Below are 15762 nucleotides of genomic sequence, written 5' to 3' on the forward strand. Positions count from 1 at the left end.
ATCCAAACACACGTGCAGTCGGCATACTTTTCACCATGGTCCCTGATTCGGTAACTACTTCCAAATACTGCCATTCGCCAGCATCTACTGGGGAACATCCTCATTTGAAGCTCAGAAGCTTCAACTGGTCAAACCCTAACTTTGGAACGGTCAGCCCCGTCTCCCACTATTCTCGTCTATGAAATCTCCCCCATCCAAACAACCCAGGACACCACAGGCACACCTGCCCCTCCACTTTTGCTCAGGCTGTCTCTCTTGTTGGAACACTGTCCCTTCCTGTCTTTTCACTCCATCCACACCTCGGCTCTGCAGCAGGTGCCGCCCCGCCCCTCCCTCCCCCCCAGCCTCGAGTCCTTCCTCCACAAAGGCCTCCAGGCACAGTGCTCTTACCTGGCACTAACCCAGAATCTGACAGCTCTCTGTGACATCCCCTCTCCCCACAATGCACCCTGAGGCCCCTGAGGGCAGCAAACAGGCCCAAGTGCTCTGTGTATTCTTAGCACCACATCTTGAAGTTACAGGTGTCTGTGAACATGTTTGTTGCCAAGGCTGAAGAAAGACACAGGAGGCCTCTAACTCTGCCCAGACCATCCCTGTCTTCTCACTTCACCTGAACCCATCCAAAAATTGCTTCTGTGTCCTGCAAAATGACAAGACATGCCACACTGAAGTCTAGAGTTGGCTCCCACTATGCTTGAGGTCAGAGAACTTTGAAAGGTATATCACAAATGGTTTAGCATCTTTGGAATTAAATTGTATTCAAGACCTTCAAGGGTGACTCCTTTCATCTTTATCCCTCTATCCTTAAAATGTCTCAGTCACCACAGTCTCCTGTGGCTTTGAAGGTGCCCAAGCACGGTAGGCAGAGTGACAGAAAAGCTATGCCCTGCCCTGTGGTGGGAGCTGGAGGCCAGGAAGGATGTACACAGGACAGGGTCAGGGCTGGGGCAGGAAGGCGCTCTGGGCATATGTCAGAGGGAAGGCCAGAGCCCAAGCAGACACTTCTGTCCCATCTGAACTCCAATTACTGGCTCTCGGGCTCCAGTGGATTTGGCACTTGCTTGAATAAGTGGTGACCACATGTAAATGTGCCCCACATTTCCCTGGAAAGCCCCAAATTCATGCCACATTATTGTATTTATCAGGCAAGTTTGATGTATCTTTAAACATGGTTTCATTTTATATTTGTATCAGACTTTGTGTATAAACACACTAACAAGTCTGACAAACACAGTAGTCAGCATCTGATTTTTGCTCTAAAAGTAGAGCAAAAAAAAATATGGACACTATAATAAAAATACGGACCTATGAGGCATAATGGCTGAGTCTAAGTTCTCATACTACAGATGCACGGATTTTATAAACTTTAAGTATTATAAACTTCATAGACTGAAAAGATTCAAATGCAAATCTATGTGGGGCTTATTTGGGAACTAAGGACTAGAACCACCCTGAGAGCAAGGGAGGGAAAGCCTGCCAGGCCTCTGCCTTGGAGCCGGGCCCTGTGCCCTCACGCATGAGTGCGGCGGTGCCCACCTGCAGGAAGTGCTGTGCCTGCTGCGGGGCCTGTGCGGGCTGCAGGGGTGACTGCCTGGAGGCGGCGGCGGGGAAGCTGGGCTGAGGCACCGCCTGTCCCATCAGCAGGACCGGGGGCGAGGTGCTGCTGCTGGTGGTGTGCATGTCTGCATTTTGAAACACGGCCTGGCTCTGCGGATACCTGTTGGGTCACACGTGGGAAGGAGAAAACAGACTTTTGAGAAAGAGGTGTTCATGTGACACCAACAGCACACGCAACGACAAAAGGACCCTCAGATAGACTGGACTTCATCAGAATTGAAAACTTTGATGCCTCAAAGGACGTTATCCATGGATTGAGAAGACCACCAATGAAAAATATTTGTGAATCATATATCTAATGAAGGACTGATGCCCAGGTTATTAAAAAAAAATCCTACAACTCAACAACAACAAAACAGCCTGACTAAAAATATAGGCAAAGGGCTTGAACAACATTGCTCTTAAAAAGGACACCAAAAGGATAGCCAATCAGCACAAGAAGAAATGCTTAACATCCTTAGTCATTAGGGAAATACAAATCAAAATCGAAATGAGAGACTACTTCACAGCCATCATAATGGCTATTATGGAAAAAAAAAACCCCACCAGAATAATAAGTGATGACGAGGACATGGAGAAATTGCAACCTTTGTGCACTGATAGAAATGTAAAATGGTGCAGCCACTCTGGAGAACAAGACAGCAGTTCCTCAAAAAAGCTTAGAATTACCACACAATCCAGCAATGTCACTTCGGGAAATGTACCCAAGAGAAGACGAAAGGCGGGACTCAGGCAGATATTTGTACACTCATGTTTGTAGCAACAATATTCACAATAGCCAAAGAGTAGAAGCAAGCCTAGTAACCATCGATAGGTGAATGGATAAGCAAAATGCGGTATATAAATATAAGGGAATATTATTCAGCCTCAAAAAAGAAGTAAATTCTCACACATCCAGAGCACATGAAGTAATACTAAAGGAAGCAAGCCAGTTGCGAAAGGACAAATACTGTGTGACTCCACTTAGATGAGACTCCTAGAGGAGTCAGATTCATAAAAGACAGAAAGTAGACCAGTGGGGACGGAGGGTACAGGGCGTGGGGAGCTAATGTGTAATGGGGTTCAGAGTTTTAGTTTGGGAAGATGAAGAAGTTCTGGAGATGGATGGTGGTGATGGTGAATGCCACTGAACTGTCCACTTAAAGATAGTAAAAATGGTGAATTTTATGTTGTATATATATTCTACCACAATTTAAAAAATTAGAAAAGGAAAAGGTGTTGATGATAATGGTCCATGAACAAGAGGCAGAAGAAGGCCATTTAGGGAAAGCTCTGGAGGAGCACAAACCAGGAACAGGTGTTTAAAGACACCACAGAGAAGTTCATTTTGTATTTATATATTCTGGAAATGTGATTTCTTTCTATGAGGTCATTTGTAACAAGGTGGAGCATTAGGTCATGTCTGGAAGAGACGGTAGAGAATATGGGGAGGGTGGCAATCATTGGGTTGACGGAAAATGGCAGAGTTCTCGAAGAAAGAATGCCCATTTTCGCCTAGTTCACTGCATTTTAAGCATCTCTGGAACACGATGTAACAAGTCTTTGTTTTGTCTAATTGAGAGCACCATCAGAGAATTGAAAGGCAGCTCCTGAAGTGCACATTCCCCATCTCTCTCCATCACGGGGTTTTTATCAGGATAAAATGAAACGATACAGGTACCAGCCCCTGCCTCTCAGAAATGTTCAGAAAACATCCACTGTTATTATTATAACTGGCTGAAGGAGGACATGGGAGGAAGGGCTTCTGGGAGCTGGTCTTAGGGGATGGCTCTAAGGATGGCCAGGCCTAATTAGCTAGCCCTGTCCTAGTAAACTTCAGACACACACTCAACCAATGTTTATGCAAAAAAGACGTCTGTGAGATAGTTCTGCCTCCTGTCAAGAGCTAGGAACTGTTTTCCAGTAACTTTTCGAGTATCCATTCCTAGGTCTCCAGTGACCTTTGTCCCCAGTAATTAATGCAATAGTAGAACAAAGCTGCTTCTGGACGTGGGGGCTGCAAGTGGTGAAGAGTCTGCGGAAAGAGACACAGAAGGTTGTGTGTCTGGGAAGGAAGGAGAGCCCACATCTGCAGGGTTTCACAGTCCCGTGGCTCGGCACCAGAACCACACAGCTGGAGAGCTCCAAGTGTCCAAGTATGCCTGTGGAATGTGCCAGCATCTGCTGGTCAGATGGAGCCATGGGAGCGCCCTGGGGAAGGGGATCAGGCTACATTTACCTGGGATGTTACCGAGGGCAAAGGACCCATAAAGATATCTGAAGATGATGACAGACAGGGGATATAATTAATTGTTTTGTTCAGGTCCTGTTTTAAGCACGGAATGCTGACACACAGTTTGATCTTCTTCAATGGGAAATGGAAGAAGAGCTAAGGGGGTCTCCTTGCAAAGGGTGTGGGCACACTTTGACCTTGCCTTTCGTGTGAGACGCACAGGAACGCTGCTGGTCCAGGCCGATGAGAGCCCTGCCAGCCTGAGACCACTCAGTGCAGTTCTCTGCCTCCTCCCTCCACCCGGGGCCACCTACTTGACTTGCCGTCCAGTCCTGCTGACCTCTGAGGGCTGCCTTGCATCACAGGACCCAGGCATCATGGGCTGGATGGGCTGGCTCAGCAATAGCCTTGGAGCAGAGGAGGAGATAAATGGGAAACTTGAATCAGCACCCAAACTGTAGACCCGCTGGCTGACGGCAGCACCTGCCCAGCCTGGCTGGGCCCTCTCTGGCTGCCCCTGACACCCACTGTGCCCACTCTGCTCTCAGAGGAAGATGAGCACAGCCATCCAAGACCCCAGCCCTCTCTTGCCACTTTGTTAGCTGAGACTGGGAGGCAGCAGAAGGGAGGCTGAAGTGGCTACTGTAAAGCTGCACCTGAGCTATCTTTTAAATGAGGGCGATCTCAGTACCTGAGCTGCCGATCATGACCAAAGTCTGGGCTGGGCTGGCACTGGCTGCCATCCTGGGAGGCGGAAGCAAGCGTGGTCAGGCTCAGAGCTGGTGGGAGCACAGCCGTGGTGCTGCTGAACTGGGGCGTCAAGCTGCTCACTGAGTGGCCACTTCCCTGCATCATCTGTGAGCTTCTCATAGGCCGTGGACCCTGGAGCCATCATGTTAATGAGAGAGGTAAGACTTAGACTCAACTCAGGTGTCATCTCTCCAGGAATCCTCCCCAGAACCTCTTTGTTCTACCTACCCTGGCCCTTCCTCTTAGGACCCACTACTTTTCTTTGTTGTGGTTTTGTTTGTTTGTTTGTTTGTTTTAAGTTTATTTATTTTGAGAGAGAGAGAGAGAGAGAGAGAGAGAGAGAGACAGACAGAGGATATATCCCAAGCAGGCTCCATGCTGTCAGCATGAAGCCAATGCAGGACTCAAACCCAGAAACCATGAGATGATGACCTGAGCTGAAATCAAGAGTTGGATGCTTAACCAACTGAACCCCCTAGGCACCCCTAGGACCCACTAGTTTTTGAAGTATTTTGATCCTGGGACTGTCTTCCCCATTGGATTATAAACACCTCAAGGATTCTTTAAATCCCTTGGGCCTAGAACAGTGTTGGGCACTCAGCAAATAAGGAAAATGTGCATGGAACTACCTTCTGCTTCACAAATTCTACTCCAGACACGTGGACCTCCTTACTGTTTCTAACTCATCAGGCCTCAGGGCCTTTGCACTGGCTGATTCCCCCATGTAGAATGCTCTTCCTCCTAATACTGTTATGGTTCATTCTCTCATTCCATCAGGTCTCTTTTATCGAATATTATCTACTCTAAGAAAAGGCTACCTATTGAAAACTCCAGCACAGTCCCCAACCTTCACCTGTGTTCTTGCCCACACCCCCAGCATTCACCTGTGTTCTTGCATAACCATTTGACATGCTGTCATCTTTACTCGTTTGCATCTCTCTCCTGACTTGCATCAGAGATGCTGTTTTCTTTTTTGTTCACTGCTTTCCCTCAGTGCTTAGCACACAGTGAGCACATAATAAATACTTGTGACTGAAATCTTAAATGAATGATGGAATGGGCTTGGATTTGCTTTTTTGTTTTTTGGGTTTTCCAGTGTTTGACTGACTATCCATTCATATGATGGCACCACAGTGTTTTAACTCTTGAGGCATCTTTGAAATTTTTCAATATTGGATAGTGTAGGCCCTTCCTCAGTTTTTCTTTTCCAAATTCTTCTTGGCTATTCTCATTAATTTTTCTGTTGACCTTTAGAACCAAAAGGCTGCATTTTAGAGGAAAACCCTCAAATCTGGGTGAAGATGGGCCAAACTATTAAATGTGGACTTTTTCCACATTTTATTGTACGTTATCTGTACGTTATCTGTTTACATTCCCAGAGGCCCCATGGGACTAGAAGCTCCTCGGAGTCAAGATAAGTCTTATTCGTCTCTGTTCCCCTGGGAGATGGTGAATAAGAGGAGCTCGGCAGATCTGCTGAACAGGTGCCAATATGAGACTTGAGGAGAGGCTGTATCTTGCCTTCCAATCTTTGATCTTCCAGAAGCAGGGGCTTAGGTCCTCTCAATTTCATTCAATTTAAGTGCCATTTATTGCTGGCTGACTGTCAGATTGCAAAGTCATTGATGGCTTGTAGTAGGTGGTAATGACAATGAGGGAAGGGCTTGGTGGGGAATCTGGAGGAAGGAGAGGGAGCACGGTGGCCCAGGGGAAAGGGACAATGAACAGAAGTGGATAACCTGTGTTCTCACACTGATAATGGCTATAACCAGACTAGATGAAGAGGACTGAGGACACCCATACGGGGACATATGGCTGTCAATGTGAGTGTCTGGGTATCCATATCTACCTCCAACCCAGGTCAGGATCAATGCTGAAAGTTTCAACTGCAGGATACCATTGAGATATTTTAACATATTAATAAAACACAGAAGGAAACTAGTACAACTTGGGGCTTCAGAGTGACTTAGAATAAGGAAAAGAACCTCCTCGCGCCGCCCCCCCCCCCCCAACATACTCTAGCCCTGGTCACAGAGGAAAGGCTCAATAGGTTTCCAGTTCGGGATACTGCAGGAATCAAGCATGCCCTGGTCTGCTTCGGTGGCGAGGACTGAGTATGAAGACAAGCACTTTTACCTGGGTTGATATCACACTTGATTCTCTGAGCAGGTGCTGGTTTGCCACCTGGGCAGAGGCAATCTGCCCTGGGAGTTGAGGGCTGGCCACAAGCTGGGGCTGGGAGGCTGGGGCTGACCTCTGCTGGAGTTGCTGCTGAGCGTCAGGCCGCGTTGCGCTGCTGAAGCTCAGGGAAACAGCTGGCTGCTGCAGGAACATCTGGAAGCAGAACAGTGTACCTTTAAGTTTGGGATCACATGTGCCTCCACTTTCAGGGCTCTGCCTCACACACCAAGGTGTCTGCACCTTCTCTGTATTCCCTATCCATGGCTTTCTTGCTCTCTCTGACCTGCTTGGGAAGGATTCATTCACTCAACGTGGGGACATTGGGTGCTGTGATGCCACAAGCACAGTGCAAGGGTCCTGGAGGTGGAGCAGTGGGTCGGAGGGATGCTGACCTTGCCTTATAGAAGGCTACCGTCTAGCGATGGAGGTCTATCAGTGTGAAAGATGCTAAGATCCAGATGGTCTATAAATAACTCAATGTACTTGCATACAGACTGCATTGGCTTACCAGTTTCTTATTAGAAGAGAGAAATATCTTGTTAATGGGATGAATGGTGGCAGAGGGTAGGCTAACCTGTGCCATAAGGCTGCACCATCCTGGCAGTAGGACCAGGCCCTGTGCCAGGCCTTACATCTCTGACCACTGGCCTGGGTGTGTACCCACATTGCGGTCGGGCATCTTACCCAGCAATCCGCTCCCATTAGCTAGGTGACTCTGCATTCCCAGGGAGGCAAATGTGATACATTGGCCTGGAAGTTTTAATTTGAAAGGTTTAAGAGAATTTGATAAGTTTGTAGAATGTTTAAGTGTTTATGAGAACCTCGATCTACTTCATTTTTGATGTGTTTGATTTAAAAGAATTGCTTAAGAGCTTAGAAAAATTTTACTTCTAAGTTGACAGGTCTGCCTTGTTCAGCACATGAAACGTTTGGAAGATTTAGACATATTGAACTTGTAGACTAATGGCTTTGGTAGAGAATGTTGGTTATTTATGATTTGTTACATTTATAAACTAGCTGAAAAAATAAAAACAAGTAAAAGCATTGCTATTTTTAGACCAAATTAGATTTGTAAATAAAACATAATCTGTAAATTGACTCTAAAGCCTTAAGAAAAACAACTTTAATACTTTTAATAATAATTTAAACCTAAGACGTGTAACCAGCTCTTTGAATCAAAGGTCCTTGTGGGCATTGAAAACTGGTATTATTGAATATATTGGATTCTTTCTTTCCTTCTTTTTCTTTCTTTCTTTCTTTCTTTCTTTCTTTCTTTCTTTCTTTCTCTCTTTCCTTAGAAATGTTTATTTATTTTTGAGAAAGAGAGATAGAGAGCAGGGGAGGGGAAGAGAGAGAGGAAGACAGAACCCCAAGCAGGCTCTGCGCCATCACCAAGAACCTGATGCGGGGCTCGAACCCACGAACTGTGAGATCATGACCTGAGCCGAAACCAAGAGTCAGATGCTCAACTGACTGAGCCACCCAGGTGCCCCCAAATATACTGGATTCTTGACAGGCAGTGCTCCCCTCCCTTTAAGGGCTATAGCTTTGAGTTCTTGAGGAGCAAGTCCCTCTTCCTTCTAGCATCTGGAGTTTTAATCCTCCATTCCTGTACTCAGGTCAGTACAACCTCAAACCCAGTACAGAACCGACATGCCAACATTTGCTGAGTGACAGAGTAATTATGGAAAGGCAGAGGTAGAACCATGCCAAGTAGATACTAGCAGGAGCAGAGTAGTTAGTTCAAGTTTACGCCTCATGGGCGGGGGTTGAGCTGGCTCCGAGAGGCCTGAGGCAGGTGGGTGGCTGAGCTGAGTGGACCAGGTTCCCATCTGGTCCCCTTTCCACCACCCCACCTGATCTCCCTGCTTTCCACTCACACCTCCACCCCACCAGAGAGGTTTTCAATGACAGCTCTTTGTCACTTAAGAAGTTAAGAAGAATTTTCTGGGTATCAATCATCTTAGATTCAGTTTGGAGATTATTACTTATAGCACTTACAGTGACCTACACTTCATCGCTTTAGCAAAAACACAATACTCAAAACTACATAACATACATTTTTCCGGTAGGGAACAATTTACCTTCTGGTTAGACTTCAAAAAAACTGCAACCTTTATTTATGACAGGCAGTATAATGTGGCTTAAATCACATACCTAGGTTCAGATTCCAACCCCAACATGTATTACTGGTATGACCTTAGGCAGTTTTCATGACTTTCCAAAGCTTTAGTTTCTTCATTAATAAAACAGTGACATTAACATCATATATCTCATAAAGGATTAAATAAAATTTATGCTGAGACATAGTAAGGGCTCAATCAACGTTAGATAGTAACAACAGTATTTAAAATGAAAAAAGGAACTTTTTGTTCCTTTGCCTCTTTGGGAATTCAAAAACTATCTGAAAAATGAGTGATGAATAAATAAATGAATGAATAAACAAATAAATGAGGCTTTTGCTCAGAGAAGGGCAAACTATTTCTGCTTGTGTTATGTCAGAGACTGCTGGCTCTGCTACTCTGTCCCACTGATGTGTGCCTTCTAAGGGTAAAAACCCTGTCCTGCGTATCTCTGTTTTTGCACAGTGCCTAACCAAGTGCTTGATACATAATGGGTGTCTGCCAGATGGAAGGATAGATGGATGGATAGATGGATCGATAGGTGTATGGAGGGTGGATGGATGGAAGGAATGATGGATGGATGCATAAGTGGATGGAGGGAATGAAGGAAGGTATGATGGATGAATAGATGGATGAATGGGTGGATGGAAGAAAGGAAAGAAAGATAGATGAGTGATTGAAAAGAACTATCAAGGAACACATTTGCCATTGCTACAGATGCCCTTCCTGGCATTTCTTTGAGTAGCCAGCAGAGGGCGTGCATACTCTCAAAAAGAGAACAAGAGGCATCCTTCTCTGGACTGCAGGGGGTGACACAACCTTTCATGGGAACAGCTCTCCCCAAGTAGCATCCTTCATGGCTCCCATCTAGGTGCAGACACAAACACTTCAGAGGACCTTTCCCTCATAACCCAGTTGTGTGTGTGTGTGTGTGTGTGTGTGTGTGTGTGTTGCTGTGTGTGTTTTAATTGTACTCAGTAAGCATCACATGCACACATAGTCTCAATGAAAGCTCAGGGGCACTGAAGTAAAGTAGGAAAGTCCACTGACATTCTGGTAAAGGCTTTTGTAGGTGACAATCCTAATTCACTGTGCACATCCATGCCTCTGTTTTACCCACAAAAAAGTAGAATTTTATGGTTTAGGAGGATGACTTCTTAAAAGGCACAGGGGGTCAACTTTATAGGAAGTATGAGAAAAATAGTTCCTTCACATTCAAATAGAAAAAGCTATCAGAGAAAAAAAAGCTTCTAATTTTTAAGAATAAACCAATCGTATGCTCACATGTGGTTTTTCATTATTCTAATCCGCTTCCTTTTACAATACTTACTATTACAGAACATCTTAGAAATACACAAAATAGAGGTATAATGAAACCCCATGTATCATATTTAGGCTTCAACAATGATCAACTCTTCATCAATAGTTTGATATATCAATAGTTGATAGTCTATCAAATATCAATTATTCTTATTTAATCTCTCTTCCCCACTCCTACCTTTTTAGGGAAGGGGTGGAGTAATTTTTACTTGCTTTTTCTTTATGCTTGAACCACGCAGGTTTTTGGTTTTGTTTTTAAGGAATATCACATTTTGGTTGTACATTTTGGAATGTATTTCTTTAAATCTGTAAACTTGTAAAACTACAAGAAGGCAGGCTGCTTGAGGAAATATTCTCTGGTTGGACAATCTGTGGATTTCCATGTTCTTTGGAAAATTCCACTGCAAAGATAAGGTCACAAGCATGAAAACCGGGAAGGAACACACTGCAGGGCCTGATTTCCACCTCAACCCTCACAAAACTCAGGTGCTCTGTTGGTATGGATACTTTGGGGGGGGGTGTGTAACAAAATGCATTGGTCACGAGGAAGAAAAATAAGACTTCTTCATAACAAGGAGTGAAAGAGATAACCTTGTGTCGCCTGTTATTTTAGAATTCAGCTTGAATGTGGAAAAGGCAGGAAATAGAAAGGACCAGGCTCTGAGGAGGATGTTCATACGCCTACCTTGCTTTTAGCAGTTTCTGGCTCAATTTTCCCCTTCCTGTTAGTGTAAAAATTCCATTCAAGTAATTGGAGTCAGGCAAGTTTTGCCAATCGGGCCTTGGATCAGTGAGAAAATATTACAGCTGGGAAGGAATAAGCAAAAAGGGACTTTGACACCTCCATGACTGCATTTCTTTTCCTGTAAACACTGTGGTCTTCTCCCGGGCCCGTTTTGGGGAGTGGTAGAGGAGGCGGGGCAGCTGCAGGGCTTTGGGTGTGGCCGAGCTCTCCGCCCCCGGACACCCGGGGCGGGAAGTGCGCGTCCCGCTGGGCTCTGTCCTCCGGGTGGTGGGGTGGGGGGAAGGGAGAGCCCAGGCTGAGAGTCTGTGCGGATGGGGGTGGGGGCAGGGGCAGTTAGGCTCTGGAAAGCAAGCCAGGAGCGCCTCTGAGGAGCCCAGGGAGGCAGGAAGGCCGGCAGCAGGTGTCTCCCGCTACCCAGCATCGCCGATCCTTCACGCGTTATCTCACCGCGCAGGGCTAGGGCGCTGCGCTCGCATAGAACCTGTTGGTCCCCCCGGAAGGGTCTGTGTGGACCGTGACCGGGAAGCGGCAGGGCCAGGGTTCCAACCATTTTCTCCAAGGGTGTCTCCTGCTTCCTTCCGCCTCTTCTAAGGGGCGTGGGGGGAGGAGTGCAAATGCTTAGAGCTCTCAAGGCAGACTCCAAGGTGAGCTAGAATTACGTTCACAATTAGAGGCTGGGTCAAAAGAATGCACTTGGGAAGAAACATAGTCTTCACCTGATACAAGTAAAACTTGGTAAAAATCACTTATCCTTGTAAGAAATCTAATATATAAAGCTTTCACTCCAAAAGCAATCTCTCCAAAGGATTTAAAGAAGCGACATCTGGCGGGGGTGGGGGCCAGTGTCATGGTTGAAAGCTGCTGTTGTCAGAACTGCAGCATGCCTCAATGGGCATGCCACAAATGGGGTGGCCTGGAGACGCCAGGGTGCTGACCTCCAGTCCCCAGCTCCCTCTCCCATCCCCCCTCTGTGCAGGGTGCAGATCTCATCATTTCCCAGATCTCCCTTCATGGCCCCTTTGGGTGAGAGGCTACAGTAGAGCTGCCTCCATTTCCCCCACGGGTAGCCAGTACCCGGCCCGGTGGTATGAAAGCAGTTACACAGGTGCTGGGAGTCTACACCCCCACAGGAGGGAGGGAGGCAGGCATCAATGTAGGGCAAACCACCACCACTCATGAATGAAAATGCAGGTGATATACAGACATTATGTGCCCAACAGAGCAAGGGGTCAACAGGGAGGGTGTCATGTGAAATTCGTGTTTGGCCTGGAGTTGGGGATAGAGGAGGGGGGATTTGTTCCTTGTACTTGGTATTGGAGGTTGCAATATGCTTAGTAAGCAGGACTCATTAGGGCAGTACAGAGGCACTTTGGTGGGAGTCCTGCCCACCCAGAAACAGTGGATAAATATGGCAGGGAGGCAGGGAGGACAGAGACCGTGGCGGATGCTGGCCCAGGAAGAGGCCTCACCTGGATATTGGAGTCCTGGACCAGGCAGAGCTGCTCCTGGATCTTGTGGAGCTCCTCCTGCTGCCATCGGATGTTAGCTTGCAGGATCCGTGTCCGCTGCTCCAGCTGGTCTTTGATGGTCTGGAACATGCTGAACTGTGCTGAGAACTTGAAGGTGGAGTCAAAACACAAGACCAGATGAAAGAGTTATTTCAGCCTTGCAGACAGATGTTGCTGCTGTTCTGAGCAGCACTGCCCACTTTCATTTCCGGTCCCTTATCCACCCTTTTTGGTATCCCTCCTGAGTGACTCACTGCTGGGGCGCTCGGCAGGGCACAGGGTCTTTGGATGAGCACTGGGAGGCCCAGTGGTCCCCACATGAGCTTTTCTCAGGCCTACCAGAACCTGCAGGTCTAATGTATTGCACTGCAGCTTGGGAGGGCCACAGAATTGGGACACAATTTTGTGAGCAGTGCTCACAAACTGACATTCCAAATTTGGTTAGACAGACAAATGGTTTTGGGGATGAATGTCAAAAGCAGTGCATCAGAGAGCATGTGACATCTTCACAGGCAATCTGGGGTCCTATCGTTATCCTAAATCTGATCCTGGCATACAGGGCTCTTCTGTAACAATTCACAAATGAGCTTGATAGCTACAATTTGTGGGGGCCCTGCTCTCCAAACCAGCCTGAGGCCATGGGGAGGCCTTACCACCCTCCCTCACTTCCCCCAGGTTCATTTGCTGCTCTGCACTTAGAGATCTGTGCACCAAAAGACTAAGGAAAAGAATAGTACAATCACCTGACATTTATCCTGAGGGTAACACTGGCAGAGGGTGCCCTTACAGGAGGGACACTGATATCTGCTTTGCACATAAGCTCCAAGTTTCCCCTCCATTCCACCTCTTACTCCTTTTCCTGGGATGGAGGTTGGTTTTAGAAAGATTCTACAGGTGATCTCTGGGACATAGGTCCTACCTTGACATAGGGTGTTTCCTTGCAAGGAAACACGAGGAAAGTAGGGGATCGTGGCAAGGGAGGCTGGCACTCCCTGGAGTGGCTACCCTGCTCTGGGCTCTCTGGAGCACTCAATAATTCCTGTTTCTTGAGGAACATGTGTTTGCTGGCCTGGGACTTCCCCTCCCCTCCTCCCTCCCTCCCTTCCTCCTCCTTCCCTCCCTCTCCCTTTCTCCTTATCTTTTCCTTCCCTTCCTCCTCCTTTTTTTTTTTTAAACAATGACTTAACCTCCATTCCCTCAATCTCTATCCCAACATTCTCCCTAGTCTGATTCTTGCTCATTGTCTTTTGCAAACACCTCCAGAGACTCTTCCTCTGCCCTTTGACCTTTCTTACATGGAAAAGCAAGGAGGCTGGGGAGACTTTAGAACACAGATAGGATACACTGAAGGATGGAATAACTGACTGCAGTTTTTGGAGCGGCAAAATGATTAAAAAAACCCACTATATGCTGCCACTTGCGGAGACCCACACTGGCCAGTCATTTAATTCTTTACATCATACCCCCATGTCACGAAGAGGTTGTGGCTCGCTTGAGATCGCACAGCTAGCTGGTGGTCCGGGGCCAAAATGTGAATTCTGAGTCTCAGGAGCTGGGTGAGGCCGAGCGGTTTTGCCAGCAACACCTCCCCCGCCTCCCAAATCCACCTCAATCAGAGCGGCTTTGCCTTCAGATTTCATTTAACAGAAAAAGTCTCTTGCTAAACATGAGTTCTCTGTGCTAAACCAGACTGTATCACAAAAATCTTCATCAGAATGTAAGTAATCAAAACACACAGCTGGGAATTTGAAAGAGAATTCCATTAAGAAAGCGACCTCTACTAGGTAGCAAATTAAACACACACACACACACACACACACACACACACACACACGTGTGCACACACACAACCACAACACAAAAGCTTCCAGGGGTTCTACAAAGTCAGGAAACATTGGGGGCTACGCCTAGCATGTCCAGTGGAGAGAGGACACTCTGGGTTGCCCAGTTGGCTCCAAAGGGAAATAGGAGGGGGCAGGGCAGTCAGGGAGGGGCCAGCGCTGTGCTTCATAAGTGATAGTGACTTCTAATATTATTCTGATTTTCTCAAGGGATTCCAAGACACCCAGGCCTTAGTCTCTTGTTATATTCTTGATCATGGCCTCTTTGAGAAAGACATTTATTCTAACTTAGAGACATTTTAGAAACACATCTTGAAGCCAAACCACCAGCTAGTTACCCAGAAAACCCTTTGTCAGACTTTAGGTTTTATTCCCCCCCCCGCCCCTTTCCACGACAGGGTGCTAGAGTGATAGATAGCTTCAGAGAATGGAAAGAGAGAAAACTGTAGAATGCACTGTTTTACATGGAGCTGGTATGCAAAGAACTGTCTGACTTGAAAGGTCAGCATTATGCAAGAATGTCTTAAAGAATATGGTTATTATTAAGTATAACATGCCTAAGAGACTAAGAACTGTTTCTGTTAATTAAAATGACGTTTAATACATGAAACATTAGAATTTGAAGAAGGCCTTAATCACATCATTATGCATAATAAAACAAAGACATTCCTTTAGGATGCAAGACCCAGAAGTTACAGGAACCCTCATTTCATGTGCCTTTGGATTGAAAAACTTACTAATTTCATACCAAACGTGCCTTGGAAATTCGAAGAGAAAAAAAAAATTTTTTTTCCAAATGAGGATGAACATAGACTATTTTAATTAGTTGACTCTGGATGAGTAGCTTTGACATCCTTCCAGCCTAACTCTGTCGAGGGGCATGTGCTAGCAGGTGTCTTTCTGATTCCAGGAAAGCATCTGAGACGGCTGTTAATGGGACATGTGCTGTAAAAGAGTTTTCATCGGTGCTGATGGATTTGCCCCAAGAGAGAAGTCCACACTTTGGCAGGAGTACGGCCAGGAGTACTTGTCAGTGAACTGTGACCTCGGATCCCCTTGTAGCCAGACAGTGGCACAAAGCTAGATATCCCATAAAGAAACTGAAAGTGGAGACTGGCCTCAGTGCAGTGTATGCTAGTCAGCTCAAAGGCCCTACGCGGCCACAGAATGAATGACCACTATTTCATTCAGCCTCTCACCAGGCCTCGAGCACGTCCTGCAGGGCCCAGCTCAGGGGTCACCTCCTCGGTAGGCTCTTTTCTTACCGGTTGTGTAAACACACATACCCTGCCATGGAGGTTGGTCTGTTGGTATGCCCACCTCTCCCTTCAACTCTGAGTGCTAAAAGCTAGGGCTGTGCCCCTCACACCAGCTCATGGACTGACCCAAATAGTAACTCACTGAATGTTGCTAAAACAAGGAAGGAATTACTCAGCAAAGCCACGGTCCTTAAAAAACAAAACAA

General features: G+C 46.5%; 1 protein-coding gene across 1 annotated transcript in view; it reads right to left on the minus strand.

The window, feature by feature from the left end:
* The window catches only part of NPAS2 (neuronal PAS domain protein 2), a 159773-nt gene that overhangs the window by 2773 nt on the left and 141238 nt on the right, over positions 1-15762 (minus strand). Inside the window, exons 16-20 of the mRNA XM_049651359.1 lie at positions 12418-12564; positions 6716-6913; positions 4521-4711; positions 4144-4236; positions 1537-1717 (exon numbers count right to left, since the gene is read on the minus strand). Of these exons, the coding sequence (XP_049507316.1) occupies positions 1537-1717; positions 4144-4236; positions 4521-4711; positions 6716-6913; positions 12418-12564 (810 nt within the window). The remainder of the gene's footprint in view (positions 1-1536; positions 1718-4143; positions 4237-4520; positions 4712-6715; positions 6914-12417; positions 12565-15762) is intronic.

This window comes from Panthera uncia (assembly GCF_023721935.1).
Source record: "Panthera uncia isolate 11264 chromosome A3 unlocalized genomic scaffold, Puncia_PCG_1.0 HiC_scaffold_11, whole genome shotgun sequence".
Taxonomy (NCBI): Eukaryota; Metazoa; Chordata; class Mammalia; order Carnivora; family Felidae; genus Panthera; species Panthera uncia.